Below are 21,378 nucleotides of genomic sequence, written 5' to 3' on the forward strand. Positions count from 1 at the left end.
CTCTATTCTACTAACTGTTGACTGAGAAATAGGATGGTTTGGATATTTGGCATTAAACAGTTCACTTACTTCTTTTTGCGTGCGCACTCGATCCCCGTACCCTAGCATCATCAAAATTTCAATTCGTTGGGTTTCCGTTAAATGAGCCATAATTTATTCTGATAAAAACTATTAATTTTCGAACTGACCGTAACATTCGAAAATGGAGATTCTTTACAAGTGCAACCATGGAAATAGAAACAATTGGCAGTGTTTATAACATTATTTTTATCCTCGATTTTACCTTATTTTGTAAATAGACGTACTTATTTGTTTTCTTGTTATTTAAATGTAAATATTTCGGAAACAGTTGAGTTTTGAGATAAGGTGTGTTATACGAAACTTGCTTGGAATTTCACCTATATTTCATAAGTGCAATAAAAAATATAGCATTCCATTTAAAAAAATGACCGATGACGTCATATCTTTTTTTTTTGTTCCACCCTGTATACAAAAATTTATGTGAACTCAAAATAAAAATCGACGGGTCCGAGCGTTTTCTGAAAAAATCATGTCTCTAATTTTTATCGGATTTATGCGGAACTTTAGGCGGTCACTGTATAATTATTGGTATTCTGTAAAATAAAAAATCACCAAATATCTATCAGACAATCGGAGGTGGCTACTCATTGACGAGAGGAAACTGTGTTGTCATTATTTTGGACAATTATCGTAATCTTTAATTCTCCAACCTGTATACTCGTATAGGTCATTGTTCTCCACGTAAAGAGAGAGAAAGATTTCGAAATTTTTTTAGTTTAAATAATTTGAGTTACCGTAAAACGGGGTTACTTTGCACTGAGCAGGGAAACTTTACACCGAACATGTAAAATTATATTTTCTGTAATCCTCCTCATAATTTTGTTCAGATATTTCTACTACCACTAGAACATATAGGCAACATCGCAATACGTCACCAACACGCGCGCGAATATCCTCCTGGTCGCCAGTTGTTTATCAGCAACCGTCCGAAGATTAACCTAGAAATTCTATGATTTTCTGTCTTTGCAAAATCATACTGTGCAGAAAGTCCCAGAGTACAAAAATTGGTAAGTACACGTCTAAAGGCTTATACTATAACCGATTGCGATTTGTAGTTAATGTAACGGGTTTAAACAAGGATAGCAATAAGAAAAAAAAACATTGTTTACATGTGCACTTATCACGTGGAATTGGGTATACTTTGCACCGCTCAAGTGGTGCAAAGTATCCGTCACGTCCAAACTATTTTCATTCGCAAGAGTAAGTGCAATAGTGCAACAAAGTGAAAAAGGTAAATGGTTTTCAGAAAATGCCCAGACGTTAAAAAAGGAAACTGGGATCTTGCAGATATGCAGACTACTCAGAAGAAGATTTGAAGGCATGTTTGTCAGCAATACAAGATGGCATGAGTACCAGAGTTGCCGCTGAATCCTTTAACATTCCAAGGAGAACTATTTTTTACAAATTAAAAGAAACACACGCTAGAAAACCTGGATACTCATCAATATTCTCTTATGAAGAGGAAAGATGTTTCGTACAATGCATTCATAGCCTTAGTGATTCTGGTTTTCCTGTTACTGGAATGGAATTGCGATAAATAATTAAGAGCTATTTAAATCGCAAAGGAATAAAAATAACTCGTTTTAGGGATAATACTCCAGGTATCGATTGGGTCAAATCATTTTTAACTCGTCATAAGGACCTTACTGCAAGGATAGCCTCGAATATAAAAAGAAGTAGAGCAGCACTCAATGCAAACCAAATGACTGAATACATAGAAAATCTTAAACAAACATTAACTGGTGTAGAGCCGCATGCTATTTTTAATTATGACGAGACAAACTTAACAGATGACCCCGGTCAAAAAAAGATATTAACTAAACGTGGTGTTAAGTATCCCGAACGAGGTAGCATTTCTCTAATGATTTCTGAAAATGCAGCTGGTGAGCTTCTACCTCCTTATGTGGTGTACAAATCCAAGCATTTGTGGGACACCTGGACTGAGAATGGTCCCCCTGGTACGTTATGCGAATACTGCATCTGGTTGGTTTGAATCACAGACATTTGCAAATTGGTTCAGCACTCTCCTATTGCCCAGGCTTAAAAAAATTCAGGGAAAGAAGGTCGTTTTAGGAGACAATTTGTCTTCTTCTATTAATGATGAAGTCCTCGATCTATGTCGAAGACACGACATTGATTTTGTATGTTTGCCTCCGAACAGCACCCACGTTACATAACCGCTAGATGTTGCATTATTTGCCCCCATGAAAAGAGCCTGGAGAGACATTTTATCTCGATATAAAGAAACTCATGTAGGGAGTAGATCAAATTTAATGTACTTGAGAAACAGCATTTTCCAATGTTTTTACGATCATTAATGGAAAAAATTCAAAAGAATAGCGCTGAGATATTAAAGTCGGGATTTAGGAAATGCGGTATCGTCCCTTGCGATGTAACACCGCGCAATTTAATATGACAGCTGCTAGCGACACAAATAAGTCAAGTTCGTCGGATATCGAAAACACTTTCATTAAGTATTTAGAAGATAAAAGACAGGAAGCCACACAGTTTAAGCCAGTAGGAAGAAGAAAATAACGGCTTCAGCAGGATACAGTATTGCCCATTCTGAAATTAGTTTAACAGATCTAACTGGAGTATCTGCATCCACACCTCTTCAAGCTGTTGAACCAGAAATCGTAGATGATTCAGAGGAGGACATTGTTTTGGACGACCACTTTCCACTAGGCAGGGATTCATCAGATGATGAAATAAATGAGATGCAAGAGATGGAAGAAGAAAAAGAATTTAATGAAAAACTCGTCTTAGGTTTTCTTGGAACAAATATTATCGAAAAAGTCAAAAACTCTGGATTAGATGATGTTAAAAAAGTTGTTGGGTAGTACGTTTTATTTTCCTATGAAGATCATGTTTATTCTGGAGTGATAACAGCAATAGAAAACGATGGAGCGATGATCAATGCTATGGCCAGATCGATAAAGTTTTGGAAATGGCCAGAAAGACGTGACGAAATATGGTATTCGTGGGACAACGTAATTGGCGCCATTAGCCCTCCCAAGAAAATGTCCAAACGAGGATTGTACATTGTCCCAGAATGCGACAAATTGTGGTGGGATTAGTTTCAAACGTTGTATTTTTACTATTATAATGTTATAATAAAGTTTGTTCATTTAAATTGTAGCAATTTTCTTTACTTTTATGCTTGTTTCATAAATATATGTAGGTAGGTAAATTTAAATTCACAAAACTTGGCCCACGAACATTTTTTCGCATTTAATTGGTGCAAAGTTTGAAATAATAAGGGGTTTCTATGCACTGCACCAGCAAGAATTTAGTAGCTAAATAATAATAAAATATTGAGTGGTGCAAAGTATGACTTTTTTGGGGTATATTTTGCACCACTAATAAAACTAGGTTGTTCTCTTGATTAGGCAATATACGTAACAAATAGCTATAATCAGAGTTATATTACAACCTGCTCAATTGATATTTATAATAAAAAGTTCAGATCTTCTTTCGAGTGACGTTACATCGTAACTAATAAAATAAAACTAAAAAAAATGGTGCAAAGTAACCCCGTTTTACGGTACTTAATTCTTCTTTAAAAATGTCTCAATCTTTCTTAATTTTTGTGTAATTTCTTTCTAACTTTTTTCAAACACATTCACTTTGTTATAATATCATATAATTGCCTTAATTCGGGGGTGGTTTTTTTGTAGAAAAAATAAAGTGCTCAATAGTCATTTCTACTAAGGCATTATAATTCCCAACGAAGAAATGGATTTTCATCAAAATTTAAACATACTTTTTTTCTCTCGGAAAATCGATAATAATCGAATACAGCTAGAGGAAAAAATGCACAAAGACAAAGAGGTTGGTTTCTTAGTAACTTGAAGTTCATTATAAGCAAATTAAACCATTTTCAAAAGCAACTTAAGAGGTTATGAAGACATCTCAAAAAACTCTTTTTTATCCCATATACAGGCTGCGCAAATAAAGAAAAAGTTTGACTTACTGCCATTGATTCTCGACTTCCGGTCCTCGTCCAACATAAACATTACCATCACCACCAATCAGGTAATTGTAAGCGATGTCCGGCATGTCAAACTGTGATACCTGCCAACCCTGTAATGTCTGCACTTGACTGGCACACTTTTGATAGTCCTTGCAAAATGCTCCTGCGGTATGCATTATCCTGACCATTTTTAGTGGTCCTTTTAGTTTTTTGATATGACGGGGTGCGCGGGCCAACCATTCCTAAATTAAATTGTATGAAAATTAATGCAAAAATAAATGATATAAGTATGAGGAAAATAAGGTTACATAAGACCTAATTTATCAGGGTTTGTAATTAGGCTACACTATGAATGTCATTTGTTAGCTTCATCTTTAGTAACAAAAGGGATTTCTAGGATTATGCCACAAAATAATTCCTGATTTTTTGAGCACTTATATTTATTTATATGTTTTGTATCGGATATCTCAGGAATAGACTTGAACATTAATTTACTCAAATATTCCACTCTATTGGCTCTTAAAAAGTTTTATAGAAAGTATGTAAAAGCTTATTTAGTTTTTTTTTTTAAATTTGGTAATAATATTAATACTGTTAAAATATTTTAATAATAATAATTTTATTTAACGGAATACCTTATAGATTCCTGAATTTTAAGATTATAAATAAAACTCCCAGAAATTTGAGAAGTTACATTTTACTTCAAGAATATTCAAGAACAACTTAAAGAACATACAAACTCCATGTATAGTGTGTCAGAAAAAAAGACACCATTTAAGTAAAAATAAAAGAAAAGTGGTTGAAAACCTTTAAACTCTTAACTCTATTTTTTAAACTTAAGAAAAAAACGTGTAAACTAAAAAAAATAAATATAAATAATTTTAATAACTTCTTTAATACTTCTTTATGAAATGTAGTACACGCCCTTGAAATATCAATAGGATTTTATTATGTAGAAGACTTTTCACTTTTGCATGAAAATCGATGGCGTCTGTAGAGGTTGTCTCAGTTTTTTGTTTTTAATTGTACGTATGCTACTGGTTTTTCTCAAAATAAAAATATCTTTTTTAATCTACGTTTACTTTAGAACAAATTTGATTCTGAAAGGGTCTGTACTAAATTTAAGAAAATTATCATTAAAAATTTACGTAATAAAATTATAATAAGAAAAACATGTTTCTATTTTTTTATATTTTTAATTTCCTCATCTCAAATGTTTATTAAAAGTTTTGGCATGAAAACTCAATGGCCTCAGGAGACTGGTTATCTGGATTTCTTAAGCGTCATCCAAAGCTATCTTTGCGGACTCCCGAAGCAACCAGTCTGAGCAGAGCAACGAGCTTCAATCGGGAAAATGTATACACATTTTTTGATGTGGAGGTCATGGATAGGTACAAATTTGAATGCCAAGATGTTTACAACGTAGATGAGACGAAGATTACTACGGTCCAAAAACCAGACAGAATAATAGCAAATAAGGGTGTAAAACAAGTGGGGAGTGTGACTTCTGCCGAAAGAGGTGCTTTAGTTACAATAGCCCTGGCTGTAAGTGCTAGTGGAAATACTGTTCCTCCAATATTTGTTTTCCCTAGAAAAAATTATAAAAAGTTATTTTGTTGCAAATGGCCCAAGCGGATGTATTGGAACTGCAAACAAATCAGGCTGGATGATCCAAGAGGACTTCGTCAAATTTCTTGAACATTTCATAAAGCATACAAGGTGTTCAACAGAACGACCACTTTTGTTAATCCTAGACAATCACGACTCACATCTTTCAATTAAAGGAATAGATATTTGTAGGCAAAATGGTGTTATAATTTTATCTCTACCTCTACACTGTTCCCATAAACTTCAGCCCTTAAGACAGGTCCGTCTATGGCCCACTGAAGAAATATGTTAATAGTTTGTGCGACTCCTGGTTAAGAAACAATCCCGGCAAAACCATGTCAATCTACGACATACCTGGTATTGTGCGTGATACTCTACCATTAGCAGCGACACCAAAGAATATTCAGTCAGGTTTTCGAGTTGCAGGAAAATTGAATAGGCACATCTTTAATGATGATGAATTTCTCTCTAGTTCTGTAACTGATCGCCCTGATCCTGTCATTATCCAAGAAAATTATAATAATCCTCCCGGAAATGAAGAAACTGTTATAGAGAAGCCAATAAATAATATTGAAACCTCCAGAGATGGCTTAAAAACGCCTGACCCTAAGGAATTTGAAGTTGTTGCCGTTTCAAAATCCCCTACTACTTCAAATATCCCGCCGTGTTTTGCCCCTAATTCCAAACCTAACATCCTCCAAATACCAACTAGAGTTGAGTCGCCGAAGACTGGTTCTTCACATGATATATTGCCGAAGCCTGGTTATTCACGTGATATATCGCCGAGGCCTGATTGTCCACAGGATACCAAAAGTAACGCTCTATTTTAGCACTTCAGATATACGTCCATTTCCAAAAGCTGGAATTCGTAAAACTAATTTCAGAGGTCGTAAATGGCGCAAAGCCGCTATCCTAACCGATACTCCGAACAAAACAGAACTTGAATTGGAACAAGAAAAACGAAATGCCAGAAAAAAGAAACAAGAGTTAAAAATTATCAGAGTTAAGAAGAATCTTACAGGAAAGTGGAAACACAAAAGGAAAACAAATAAAAAAGTGTAAAAAACCTGCTGAAGGCGAATCGAGAGGTGATGAAGATGACCCCTTTTGCTTGGTTTGCTTTGGACTTTATTCAAAATCAAAGCCGGCTGAAGAATGGATCGGATGTACCAAATGTCACCAATGGGCTCATAGTCTCTGTGTAGATGCCGATTTGTTCTTTGTATGTATCAACTGTGACTCAGATGACGATGCTTAATGGTGTAACAACCAACTCGAAGGATATAACAACCCAACCCAACCCAACCCAACCCAACCCCGTTACGGGGTTGGTTGTTACATTTGTCATTACTTGTTATAACCATTGACAGTTTATTTTGTGTTTGATATATATTTATTTTGCATTATTTGTTAGTTACAGAAAAGTATAAGCTAAATAAAACTATTATAAGATGTTCATAAAGTTTCAATAAAATAAAATTACAAGTATTTTTCTTCAAATTGTAATAACCAACCCCGGTCTCCCCTAATGATTTATAAAACCGACAGTAAATTAATATTTTGATTTAAGTTTATAAATTTGTATTAAAACTCTCTACTTCTGATGTTTGTATTTTAATTTTAAATTTGAAAAGCTTTTATTAAATTATTTATTATTACAAGATGTTTTATTAAGGGTGGCGAAGCTTTGGAAGTTGACTATAAAAAGCCACCAAAAAAAAAAGTCTATAAAATTGCTAATTTGCGTAATTGCTATTTAAAAAACAAATGTTTTTTTTTAAATATTCATAAAAAGTACAAGAGATGTTACGTCGATCAATTTACTATAATTCTACATATTTTTGATATATGTCAAGAGCAGGAGGAGAGAGCCAAGAATGTCTTTCTTCGGGAAAAATTTTCTTTATTACTGAGATATGGTATCTCACCATCGTTAAAAAAAAGACCTTATAGCCCAAAATTTAAACAAATTAAAAAAAATATAATGTAAGAAAAAATATATATTAGTTTTATATTATACTCTTTAAAGCAGGTGGGATAGCTCAGAAAACCGGGATACACATTTACAATTATTTTTTCAATTAATTATACAATTTTTTTTCACGTATCAGTATTTGTTTGACATTTAAAACAAAAAAAGTATTTTTAAAAGGGCAAAAAATTAATATATTTAAGAAACAAAATACCACAACATATAAAAATTATTATAAATGAAAATTAAAATGCTTATTTTAAGGGATAATTCGTAGTTAAAAAATCATTATAAAGTGAATGAATTGAGGTTAAAATTAAGATTTACTCACTTCATATTTAATTAGTAGACATTTTTTAATCGAAAATATTTTTAACATGGTCCTTTTGTTTTTGCAAAATATGAACCTGTCTTTTTTTATCACACAAGATGGCTAATGGGTAACGTCTTAAAAACAAGAACTATACAGCTCTAAAAAATTTAATAAAAACGACTAAACGATTTTAAAAATATTTAAAACAAAATGGTGGCGTTTTTTAAATCGTACAGAATTTTTATTACGATCTGTTTGTTAGAATTTGTTGCGAATATGGCGTCCATCTACCATTAAAAAAGCAAACAGCCAAACCATCCCATACCATCACAAAAATGCTAATTATTTAGTACTATTAATACAATATCATTAAGAAAATAAAAAATGTATATATAAAAAAGTACTTCTTTTACTAATATTCTGAACTCACCTGAAATCCTTTCATATCGTTTTATCAAAAATAATTAGTACATATTTTGTGAATTTTATATATTTTCATTTGCTCTTATCATTTTTTTATTTGGTTTACTATTACTCTGAAGGTTCAGAAAGTATATTTAATCTGAAATAAAATAAATAAATTTTTCCAGTCACCAAAAATATCAACAATATTAACTTACTTTAAGCACCACGTTTACACTAAGTAAATCACTATTGAAAGGCAATTTTTTTCACAAATATTTAAATTTTTTTAATTTTTTGTCAAAATAACAAAAAATTAATCGTAGTTTTCCAAATCTAGGTGTTTAATCCACGCTATTTAATAATTCGCTTAAAAATCTACTCACAATTTACTGATCAATTAAATTTATTTGGTAAGTTTATGCACTACGGTGCTTTAGTGAAAAATATAGTTTCCATTATCATTAAAGCGTTCATACTTTTTGAAAAAAAAATTGTTTGATTTTGGAACATTTAATATGATATTCTGCATCAAATTTTATGATCCACTTTTAAAATTAAAAGGAATAAATTCTAATATATTAAGACAAAAGTAAGTCTTCAGTAAATATTATCTTTAGAAAGAATAAACAGACCTTTATTTAATTTAAAAATAACAATTATTTTATTGTCTTTGATATTTGTTTAATTCATTTGCATTTATAATGTATGCATAATTTAGATCTTGGAAAGGTCATAAATATTGGATCATCAAATTTTTTAACATAAAACTAATTTTTTTGTTTCTTACCTCTCTATTTATAACTTGTATCCCATCTCCAAGATCGTCCCCATGTCCAAATGTTGGAGGACCAACAGGTGCACCTTCATTAAACTTGTAAAGGCAAAAAAAGAGGACAATCGAGGAGATTATCATTAGAGCAAGCAACACTCCAGCGAGCCAAAATTGTGTTGGTTTATCTTTGAGAAATTGCTTCAGTCGATCTGAGATGCTGATGCTCTTACACGGGGTCGGATCTTGGGAATTTAGTTGTTCTAGAAATAAAAAAATAATCCTAATAAAAAAGGGAATAATATGCATAAACTGAGGTGTTGCACTTTAAGCCTTTTAATCTATTCTAATAAAAATGCTTTGTGTTTTATCCTAGTAACCTACTACATTTTTCAATTAATAAATATTTTGTTTATTTATTAGCTTGGAATAATTAAATAATCATTTCAATAATGATTTTACGATTCATTAAAACTGAGCAGGTATTAAGATGTTTTTCTTTTACTGGGATCCAAATGATCATTTATCTTAAAGGTGATTTTTGTTCAATGATCCTGATCTTAAATCACAGTTAAGATCCATATGTCGACTAAGAATGAAAACTATCAAGCAGCAAAATTTTATTTTTTTTAATTGAGTAAAATATTGTTATGCATGAGATTTTTAGAAATTTTTCACTAGAAGAAAATTTTTAATTTTTTAAATATTAATTCCAGTAATATTTTTGGAAAACGTAACGACCTGGACAAGTGTAGAAATTATTTTTTCATATAAACATCTTGAACAAGATAAATTAATTATTTCAGCATTAATCTTTAACGTCTTGTCGACTGTATCAATAAAAAACTTTTATTTTCTAGAACTACTGTGAAAATGATAAAATATTTATCTCAGCAGCTATTGATAAATGTATAGACATGAATCAAATTATTTTCTAGTTTAAATGTCTTGAAAATATTAAAATAATTATCTCATGAGTTATTTTTAACGACTAATCGACGAGTACCAGTATAAAAATGTTATTCTTTTAATTTGTAAAGACCAAACGACCTGTACTGCTATAAAAATTTTGTTACTTTTTAAGTGCTTTGTAAATAATAAATTATTTATCTCGGCAGCATTTACTAAGAGCTTATCAATTTTATTTATTTAGTACATTAATAGTAATAAAATAATTATTTCGGCAGTGATTTATTGTGAACTAGTGTAATTCAGGATCAATTATTTTCCTCTATAATTGGCCTGAATATGGCAACATTATCATTTTAAATATTATTAAAGGATAAATTTGTGAAAAAAATATAAAGTCACAAGGCGTGGAACACTTAACACTTAAGAAATTATGTGAAATCCGGTGGTCATCAACATTACTATTTAATCGAAAATACTCAACTTTATGACTTTAACATTAAATCTTCTGCCATTTGAAACGGCAGAGATAACAGTTACTCTTAGATTTTTTGAAAAAACTCGTAATAATCTTTAAGAAATGTTATTCAAAATATTAGCAGAAGTAGCAGAAATAGCAGAACAATGGGATATACAAATAAACGAATAAAACGCATAAAAAAATTTACGATGAGCTTAGTTGCGACGAAAAAATACCTTATAGAAAAAAAAGTTTCGGTGTTAATGTTTTCAACGTAAATTTAGACATAATATTGCAACACTCACAAATAGGTTTGTGGAACTAAAAGACATTTATAATAGGTTTTTTGTGTGTATTTCTAAAAAATTTATCAACATTAGATGAAAATTCATTAAAAAAAGCTCTAATATTATCAATTTTTTACGTTTTATTATTTAAAATACGAGGGTGGTCCCAGAAGTACCCGGCCTGACCTAGAGATGTCGAGTAGTAGTTTGAAAAATATCAGTGTATTAGAAAGTATACAATCTATTAAGCATATATTTCAAGTTTGAAGACGCCACGTTGTTTAGTATTTGTTTGGCAGCCATCAATAGTGAACGTTTTCAGTGAATTTGTGGAAATGGAGAGAATTGGTCATCGTTATGTGATACAATACTTCTATTTGAAAGGCCTCAGCCCAACCAATATAAAAGCTGAACTGGATTCTACTCTGGGTGAAACTGCTCCTTCGTTAACAACAGTAAAATATTGGGTAGCAGAGTTTAAACGAGGCCGAGCTGCCAAGACGAGCATCGCAGTGGTCGACCAAATGAGCTGACGACTCCAGAAATTTTAAAGAAAATTCACAAAGTGGTACTGGATGATCGCCGACTGAAAGTTCGCGAGCTAGCGGAGCATAGTAGGCATTTCAAAAAGTGCGGTACATCGCATATTAACTGAAAATGTTGACATGAGCTGTGTGCAAGATGGGTGCCGCGTTTGCTCACACTCGAGCAAAAACAGTGTCGTGAAGATGTTTCAATTGAGTGTTTAACGAAATTTAATAGCAACAAAGCAGAATTTTTGCGTCGTTTCATAACCATGGATGAAACATGGGTCCATCACTTCACACCTGAGACAAAAGAACAATCAAAACAATGGACTCAAAAAGGAGAACCGGCTTCAAAGAAGGTGAAAGCCGTTTCATCTGCAGGCAAGGTCATGGCGTCGGTTTTTTGGGATGCGCGAGGGATAATTTTCATTGACTATCTTGAAAAAGGTAAAACTATGAACGGCGAGTATTATGCGAACTTATTGCAACGTTTGAGCGAAGAAATCAAGCAAAAGCGGCCGCATTTGGTTAAGAAGAAAGTGTTGTTTCATCAAGACAATGCACCAGCTCACAAATCCGTTATTGCAATGGCCAATATTAACGAATTAAAGTTTGAATTGCTACCTCATACACCCTATTCGGCAGATTTAGCCCCCTCAGATTATTTTCTGTTTCCAAACTTAAAAAACTGGCTCAGTGGTCTAAGATTTTTCAATGAATCAAGAAGTGATGTCTGCAGTAGATGGCTATTTCGAGGCGCAAGACAGTTCTTATTATAAAAAGGGTATCGAACTTATAAAACATCGCTCGGAAAAGTGTATAGAGCTAAAAGGAGATTATGTTGAAAAATAAATACATTTTTTTTTCCAAAATTTTCGTGTTTTCTTTCTTGGGTCGGGTACTTCTGGGACCACCCTCGTAGCTTATATAAAGAAAAGTATACTACTATAAAAGAATTAGAAGAATTAGATCATATAAGTCATTGTTACCTTCTATTCAAAATGTTTTTCTTGCATTAAAAATATACCTAATAATTCCGTTTAATGTCGCTCTTTTTCTAAACTCAAAATTATGAATTCTTATTTGAGGAACTCCATGTCACACACCAACAAAATTTGTTAATAAATAATTTTAATATTTAATATTCTAATACTCTCGAAACTAAATGATTTAACTCTAATTTGTTTCTTATTATTTCGTTAAACATATTTTAGTAATTATACTGTTAATATTTACTTATTTTTATGGTTTTTAGTAGAGGATTTTTCTTTTTGTGCCAGAAATGATAGAATAAATATTTCCGCGGCCATCTTAAAGGTCATACCCAAAATTTTTTTAAATACAGTTTTTTTGTTTATTGTTTTGATAATAAAGAAAGGTTTATCTTTATCTTTAAGTGGTTTTAGAGATTTTTCACTAAAACGATGGTCCGGTTTTCATTTTAAAAAAAATTGTCTAGGAGATAAAAATAAATCTAGGAGATGTACTGATCACGACATCTCCTAGATGGCTCTTTGACTAAGGTGATATTTCTGTCTGTCTTTGTCATTGGTCATGTACGCCATGCTTAACAAGCAACTTTTACGTATTGGCATTTTCGATACCGAGCTGTTGTTGCCATTGTTTTTCCAGTAATTTCAATACTTTGCCTTTTGGGATTAGGTTGATGACGGTACTCGCTGCAAGTTAAAGATAAGCAAGGCATCATTGTATTGTCAATTCTTATAAAACTGGGCCTACGTGGGATTGATTATCCATCGCAGAGGTATCCAGAAATTGCGTTTTAGCTTTCTTTCCAAATGGTCTGGTCTTCAGGTTAACAAGTTTAATTGCTCGAGGTTGAATTTCGACCTCATAGTTACCTCGTGGCAGTGGCGGCTCGTGGGAAAAAAAGTAGATGAAGATCTGCATGGCCCAGAAAACAGTATTATAGTTAGAGCTGACTTACCTAGTTTTTATAAATCAAGTCGATCCTTCGGTCCTTTAGGGAAGCGAATCGGTTCCCTAAAGAACCTTCGTAAATCCTTTTTTGACGTAAATCTTTCTTGTGAAATAGTATTTATTGTAAATGCTTTTAGCCTTTTTAAACATGAAAAACTCTTTTCTACGGACACGCTTGTCGATGGAATGGTGAGAATTAGACAAAATAAATTATAAGCTTCCGTAAAAATGTCTTTATTTGGTTTTAATTTTATTATTAGTTCTTGCAAATTCACATTTTTATAATTTTCATCGGCATACAGAAGGCAAAGTTCGTTTTTTAGTCTTTGTTGTTTTGTGAACTTTGTGCCATAAAATTCCAGTAAATTTTGAAAAGCGTCCGAAGGAAATGTTAAAATCCAACACACTACTAACTAATATTCAAAAGCCAAAAAATCCCAAACTAACCACAAATAAACGCCCGACACCGCGAAAAACAATAGGTGAATATCAAACTGATTGATCTGCACCCGCCTCAGTTTCTTATGGCCGATTATGCGATGCCGCGCGAGGCTGACGCGAGGCTGCCATGGCAACGGTGAAGGCGATCGCGGATATAACACGGGATCTTCACTTGGACATAAATTAGTATATTGGGGTTTTGCGGGTTGCGGTGCGGAACTGATTAATAGAATTTATTGTTTATTGGATAAACTGATATATTATTTAATAAAAACTAGTTATTTTGGTACTTTTTCATAGTCTTAGATCAAAAAAAGAATACTCATATGTTGTTTTTATTTTCTTATTTTATTTATATTTTCTGGTGAAGCTCACCTTCCCCTACTTCACCTGACGAGCCGCCCCTGCCTCGTGGTGATACTAGCCATGTAATATAAAAGATTACTTTAATACACTTTATTAAAGACTTTCAACATCCGTCAATTTTTATAAAAGACAGAAATCTAAATAAAAAAAGTGGTTACAATGTTATCTTGCAAGAAATTGACTGAAATATAATTAATAAAGAGATTGAAATTATATTTTTGCTTAAACTTATAGAAACTTATAACTTAGATGAAGCAGTTCGAAAATTATTTTCTTTACTTTCCAATAATCATTTTAACTATTTCCTTTCCTTATCAGCTTAAAACGTATAAATTTTTTTGCATTTATTTTAATGATATTACATTGAAGTGATAATACTTTAATTTCAAAAAAAAAAATTAATGTCGCATCTCGTATATTTATTAATATTATTTTATATTTATTCATAATATAGACATCTTACAAATAACACAGGTCTACAGCAAAAATGATTTTTTTGAATCAATATCTCTTCTTAACTAATTTTGACCTCCTAAATCCGAAAATGACCTTAGTTTTGTCTTGTCACATCCTTATTTTTCACAAACTGATATCTTAATAAAATTCCTTATTTTATAAGAAAATAGTATATTTATATTCTGCAAAAAGTTTTTTTAGCATAAATATAATATGACAAAAACGAATATTTGAAAAACATTTAATTAAAATACTGAATTGTAGCAACATTGTAATATTTGTTAACTGGCGCTAGTTCGCTCTTGCAGCCGTAACTGAACTTGGTGTTTTGCCGTGCTCCGTATACGTTGCGTTTTTTTGAGCCATGGAAAGGAGACACTGTGTTAATAAAACAGACTATTTTTGTTATATTTGTGGTTACAAAACAGAATATAACCTCATTTGTGCGTAATACATATTATGCCTACTTTGGAGTAAAACTAGGAGATCAAGACAAAGGGGAAAATTTGTTCCTTCGATTTAAAAGGTTTTAATGCCAAGAATAAAAAGCACATTTTATACACCAATCTAAATTCCGCTATTAGGCCTATTCCTCATAGTCCTGATGTACCCATACCTGTTCCACATAAGGCAATTGAAAATGTGTTATCATCTGATTCGGACCAGTCTGTAGTTGACTCCACTGACGTCGACTTCACTTCTGAAACCGCCAGAGCTATTTAATTAAATGGAATTAAATTATTTATTAAGAGACCTTAATTTTTCCAAAGATGCCTTAGAACTTCTAGCATCCAGACTTCGTGACAAGAATTGGCTGGCTCCAGGAACAATAACCAGTTTTTACAGAAATCCAGAAAAAGATCTAAGCCCATATTTCAAGAAGATCCTCAATCTTCAAGAAGGATCCTTATCATATTGTAACAATATACCTGAAGTAGTTATAAAGCTAGGAAGAATAGCCACTTTTTATTGACTCTAGTAAAAGACGTCTCAAAGGTGTTTTGTTACACAATGGTAATATGCTAGAGTGTTCCTGTTGCTCATTTTGTTCACCTGAAGGAAAATTGCGAACATTTAAAACTTCTCTTGGAAAAAATAAAATACCGAGAACATAACTGGATACTTTGTGGAGACTTGAAAGTCCTCTGTATGCTTCTTGGGTAGCAGTCAGGATATACTAAACATCGGTGCTTCATTTGTGAATGGGACAGCCGAGCACGAGATAAACACTGAAGTCAAAAGGAGTGGCCTTTTGAAAAGAGAAAAACCAGACCACAAAAAAATTTTGTTGCCTCCTCTGCATATAAAATTGGACATGATGAAACAGTTTGTCAAAGCTTTTGACAAAAACGGAAACTATTTCAAGTATATTTGTGCAAAGTTTCCCAAGTTGTCTGATGCCAAATGAAAGGAGACAGTTTTTGTAGGTCCCGATATTAGGGCTTTATGTAGGGACCAAGACTTTCGAAATTCTATGACGCCTATCGAAAAGAAAGCCTGGTGCTCATTTAAAGAAGTCATTGACAAGTTCTTGGGAAATAGGAAGGATCCAGACTATAAGAACATAGTCAGGAAAATGTTGGAATATTTTCGTGTATTAGGCTCCAACATGAGTTAGAAGGAAGACTTTCTATTCGCACATCTATCCGGGAAATCTTGGGGCAGTTAGCGAGGAACAAAGAAAACGTTTCCACCAAGATATTAAAGAGATGGAAAGGCGTTACCAGGATAGATGGAGTGTATCGATGATAGCTGGATGCTACAACATGATAATCCGCGTAAAATTCACAGTAGAAATTCTAACAAAAAGGCGAAGATTTCATTAAGGTAAGCATTAAAATTACGTTATATTTTAAGCATAACTGTGTATTTGTATTTATGACTTATATTATTTATTTTTTGTTATTTGCAATAACATCTTATATGATGTATAAAGATGGATGACAAAATTGATATCATCGTACCAAATTTATATTAAATCACTCATCAAATTAAAAACTCAAAAATTTTATTTACCTGTGTAATTGGATCAAATTGCAGATTGGAATTCCATTTTTTTCTTAAGGAGGGGAAATAAACATTATTTATTTTAGTAGTGATTTTTAGATTAAAGGTGTAATTAATAATATATAAAACGTTTTTTGGTACCATTATATGCTCTCATGCCCAAAATTCGTAAAAATAAAAGAAAAATAGTATTTTTAATTTTTTTACTGCTACAATAATTAGTACATTTAACAACTTTATAAAAACTAAAATTTAACACACATATCACATAATAATATACTTATTTAAATATCGGTTTACAGCATAGTACCAGGAAAATAATGATTAAACTTCTTAATAACCTCAACCATATGATACCCTGGACTATAAAACCTCTGAGCACTAGTCTGATTCTCTCCGATCAACTTGTAATCCTCACGTATTTTCCCTTGCCTCACTCCCTCACCAATCAGATCCAATGAAGCATTTATAGCCTTATCAGTGGCATACCCCTTACTAAAATCCCCAATAAACGATATCACCACACTTTTAAATCTTATAGTGTTTTCATATTGCCAGCCACGTCCAACATAAATCCCCCCTTCACCACCAATAAGGAAATTAAAATTAATATCACCAAACCCTTTTTTGATATGTTCAAATTGAATCGCTTGAGTAATATTTGCGCATTGCGTAAAATCGGTGCATGGCTCAGTGCCTGAGTGGCTAATTATCACCAGGGAGCTTGGCAATGGCAGTTCACTGAACTCTCCCTCAGGATCCAGAGCTCCCCAATTGCTTCTATTATAAACAGGATGGTCGTTAATGAAATATTCGGTTTTAGAGTTAACTGGTTGAAACTGAAATCGTTTTGGGAAAATTTTACTCCAAAAGACACCCAAAGAGATGATTAGGAGAACTAGGAGAAAGAGAGCGGTAGATGGTAGGTAGACGTAACGGAAGCGATGCTGCAACTTTTGAATACGGAGGGCCGATTGGTGGGCACGAAGCTTCTCTGAAACAAAAGAGAAAGCTTCGTTAGAAATTTAATGAAAATTGAAGGAAGTAGAAAGAGACAGCAATGTTATGGGTGTCTTGGATGGAAAATTAGGTGAGAAGAGTAGTAGGCCTTAAGAGGAGCTACTAAAAAAAGCAAATGAACAGATATTATGTTATAGTAGAGATGTATATCAACTTAACAATCTAAAGCCATCCACTGATTAGATTCGTAAAGAATGCATAGGAAGAAAAACTATGAAAAGCCAAATATATAAAAAGAGGCGAAAAGAGAAACCTGAAGCAGAAAAACGAAGGAAGAAGTATGATGATGCCAAAAGAGCTATAATTAACAAGTGCAAACACACGAAAAGATATAAGGATGCTTAATGTATTAAAATATATTTGAAAAAGAGTGGAAAGAAAGAAAAATTGATAAAAGAAAACCATAACTGACATGAAAGAGCGAGAATATGAATACATAAGTCTTGAGAATTAATACGATTCAAGTAAATAAAATTTCCATTGGTTATAAGACAGATCATGAGATATGAGAGAGTGAAAAGGTAAGAAATTAGAGAGAAAGAGCTTGTTTAAACATCAGTTCATGAATTTGATTCTCCATTGGCTGGTGAAGATATGATCATGAAAGAGAAAGATAATAATACCTTAAAGCTAAATTGTTGAAATGAAAGGAGACAGATACCAAGAAGCAGACAATAAAAGGTAAAAATATGAAGAGATATTTAAAGAACTTGAGGGGTTAATTTATAACAATAAAAAAAACATGAGCCAAATAAGGGTAAGGAAATAAAACTCGAATGAAAAATAGCACAACTTTTTAGAATACTTTAAAAGCTGCTTTAGAACAACAAGAGAAGACCGATAAAAGAGAACAAAAATATGAAAAATCAGAATTCAGAATCAAAAATAGCAAAAAATATTAAACACATGAATCTAGGATGGTCTTATTAATCTTATATATATTATTCATAGGATAGTCATCGAGATGAAATAGATAATTTAACAAAAACTCGACAGCTTAAAGAATTGATTTATGGTAATAATAAAAAACAGAATGAAAAAGAGGTGCCAAGAAACACCAAAATATAAAGCACAGATAGGGATGTAAATAAATGTTGAAGAAAGCGAAGATACAGAAAAACAGAATAATAGTAAAAAGTACAGTGAAGATATAATAATGAATAAATTTGTGGATTCAGGATTTCCTTGCGAGTAAATTGAAAATAAAAATATGACCTAAATACTTGCAAGGTTGATTTATATTAATGGGAAAAAATTATGAGATCTAAGAAATGGAAGACTTAAAATATAGTGTCAAATAGAGGACTCATGCTGAGAAAAACCCAAATGAAGAATGAGGACCTAAAAAGCATAGATTTTTAAGCCCTGAATCAAGGATATAAAAAGAACAAAATGATAAGGAGTTAAAAAGCAGAAAGAAAGAGCAACAAACTATTAAAAAAAATGTTTCTATTTGTAAAAAAATTAATATGAAATAGAAAATTAAAAGATTCGAAGGTCATGAAATGGAAAAGATACAAAAATAAGAAAAAAAATAAGTGCCAAGAAAACCCAAATAGTAGAGCAATAGGAATATTAATAGATTATGAGAATATAGATCCATGATATCATTAGCAATAGAGGCATAAAGAAAAATACCTGGATAATATAGAAAATCTAAAATAGAAGAATATAGGACTTTAAAGCCTATAAAGTTGATTGGTACCTTTGAATATTACCTTGAATTGAAAAAAATTGAACATACAAACAAACGAAATGAAAAGCTGGAGATATGCCAAGAAATAAATCAGGCGAAAGAGCAAAGATGGATATAAAATGTTTCTATTAATGAAAGAATGAAAGCAAAGTCGAAAATTACAAATTGAAATACAGTTTGAATACTTAGCACATAGATTTGTGTCACGAGATAATCATGAATTGGAAGAAAGCGAATAAACAAAATGACAAAGAAAAAAACAGACCATAGTAAAGACCATAAGATAAATTGATAAGACATTGATCGAGGATGTTCCCATTGGTGAATAAATAAAATGGAAAAAAAATATCTCGACTTCATTTTTTTAAAAATCTGACAGAAATACGGAAGAATCATATAATAATAATTAATCAATATTCTTATAATTAGTAATTATGAAATCATTAGTTAGAGAAAAAAAGCTTATTTAAATATGAATTTAGGAATTTAGTTCTCCATTTGGCAGGTAAAGATATCTCGTAAAATAGAAAATAAAAAAGAAAAAAAGGATAATATCTGAAAGATATTCCGTTAAAATAAGAAGAGACAGATGCCAAGAAATACCAAAAGATCGAGCAAAGGTAAAAATATAAAGACATATTGAAGAGACTAAAGTACTTGAAAGGTTGATTTGTGACAATAAGAGGAAAAATGAGATTAACAAGGCAGGAGAATAAAAATGAGAACAAATGTTTAAGAAATATATTTTTATAGCGTTATTAAAGTTTACGGACGTTAACTCCACGTTAATAGTTTTATTATGGGTACCGTAAAGTCGGGTGACTTTGACCCAGTTTTAAAGTTTGTCTAAATTTTTTTATATACAAAATCACAAAAAATGCAAAATTTTTATTAGTTTTATTTGAGTCTTAATGTATTTAATTGAACTATCTACCTAACAGTATGTAACTAAATCCTATTTCAAAAAAAAAAATAAAAAGTGGGTGTGCAATGTCAGCCTCAAGGATCGGGTGACTTTGTTCCATACAATATTTTGTGCTTCTTTAGGTTTATTTTATAGACTGGGGCAAAAACACCCATTCGGATGGATATATTTGACTCATTTCAAAAATATAATTTGATTTTTTTAGATTTTCAGAGAAAGTATGTTTGGTAAAACATAATTATGGCAAAAAAATTAAAAAATATGAAAGCCAACAAATGTCTTTATTTAAACAACGTTTTAAACATGAAATTATCCCTGTCTATGATAGATGGATCTCCACAGACATCAAAATATGCCACATGGTAGGAATTTCGTAAGGGCTGTTCAGGCCACTTCTAAATATTTTTTTTAACATGGACCATTTCTAAAACCCAGCCAAACCGAATGTCCTTGGCATACCCATCAAAATTGCCAGGAAAAGAATCTAGAGAATTGCGTTCGATAACAATTACGTAGTCACCGATAGAAAAAAATTCTTTATTTTCTGACAAATTATCCATGTTAACTAAACTGGAACTAGAAATACTTGTGTCTGAATCCGATTCATATTTTGTTTTCTTCTTTTTGTCGATTTTCGATAAGCCGCTGGTTCCAGGCTCATTAGCATTTACAAGTTCAATTGGTTCAGGCATATTATCTATTTCTGCAAGAAAATTATCAATTTCTTCTTCAGCAGCCTCCAAGGTCATCTCATCTATATTTTCCCTAGAATTCAGTATCTGTATGTTATTTTTCTTATTGTTATTTGTGTTTGTTTTTTCCTTTTTTTTATTTTTATTTTCATTTGTTTCTGCTTTTTTGGATTGTGTTTTCTTAGTGACCATTTTTTTTTAGTTTTTTCAGTTTTATTAAGGCTTTCTGCTATCTTGCGATTTTGAAGATCATCCGAGCTGATACTTTTTCCAGCAGTTACCTCAATTTTCCGTCTGCGTTTTTATTTTGGTTCAGAGTTTATTTCTCTATTTTTTTCCAACAAATTAATAATCACATCACTTACCCTCGCTGCTATTTCGACGGGATTCTGCTGATTTCTGTTGTAACTTGGAATTCTCTCTAACACTTTTTCTTTGTCGAGTGGGATAATTCCTCATTTTCCGAAGCCATTTTCAAGATTTTTTCCACCCTGTTTACTAACAGCCTCCACTAGCTTTTTAAGGAGTTG

General features: G+C 31.9%; 1 protein-coding gene across 4 annotated transcripts in view; it reads right to left on the bottom strand.

Moving 5' to 3' along the window:
- LOC126735041 (peptidoglycan-recognition protein SC1a/b-like) overlaps positions 1-21,378 on the bottom strand; it is a 40,012-nt gene that overhangs the window by 5,827 nt on the left and 12,807 nt on the right. For 2 of the 4 annotated variants that reach the window (XM_050438919.1, XM_050438920.1), the window contains exons 2-3: positions 9,140-9,384; positions 4,055-4,296 (exon numbers count right to left, since the gene is read on the bottom strand). In XM_050438919.1, the coding sequence (XP_050294876.1) occupies positions 4,055-4,296; positions 9,140-9,384 (487 nt within the window). Of the gene's footprint in view, positions 1-4,054; positions 4,297-9,139; positions 9,385-16,704; positions 17,510-21,378 lie in introns of those variants that run through there. The other 2 variants (XM_050438921.1, XM_050438922.1) reach the window with 1 other exon arrangement.

The sequence above is a fragment of the Anthonomus grandis genome, chromosome 4, assembly GCF_022605725.1.
Source record: "Anthonomus grandis grandis chromosome 4, icAntGran1.3, whole genome shotgun sequence".
Classification (NCBI taxonomy): domain Eukaryota; kingdom Metazoa; phylum Arthropoda; class Insecta; order Coleoptera; family Curculionidae; genus Anthonomus; species Anthonomus grandis.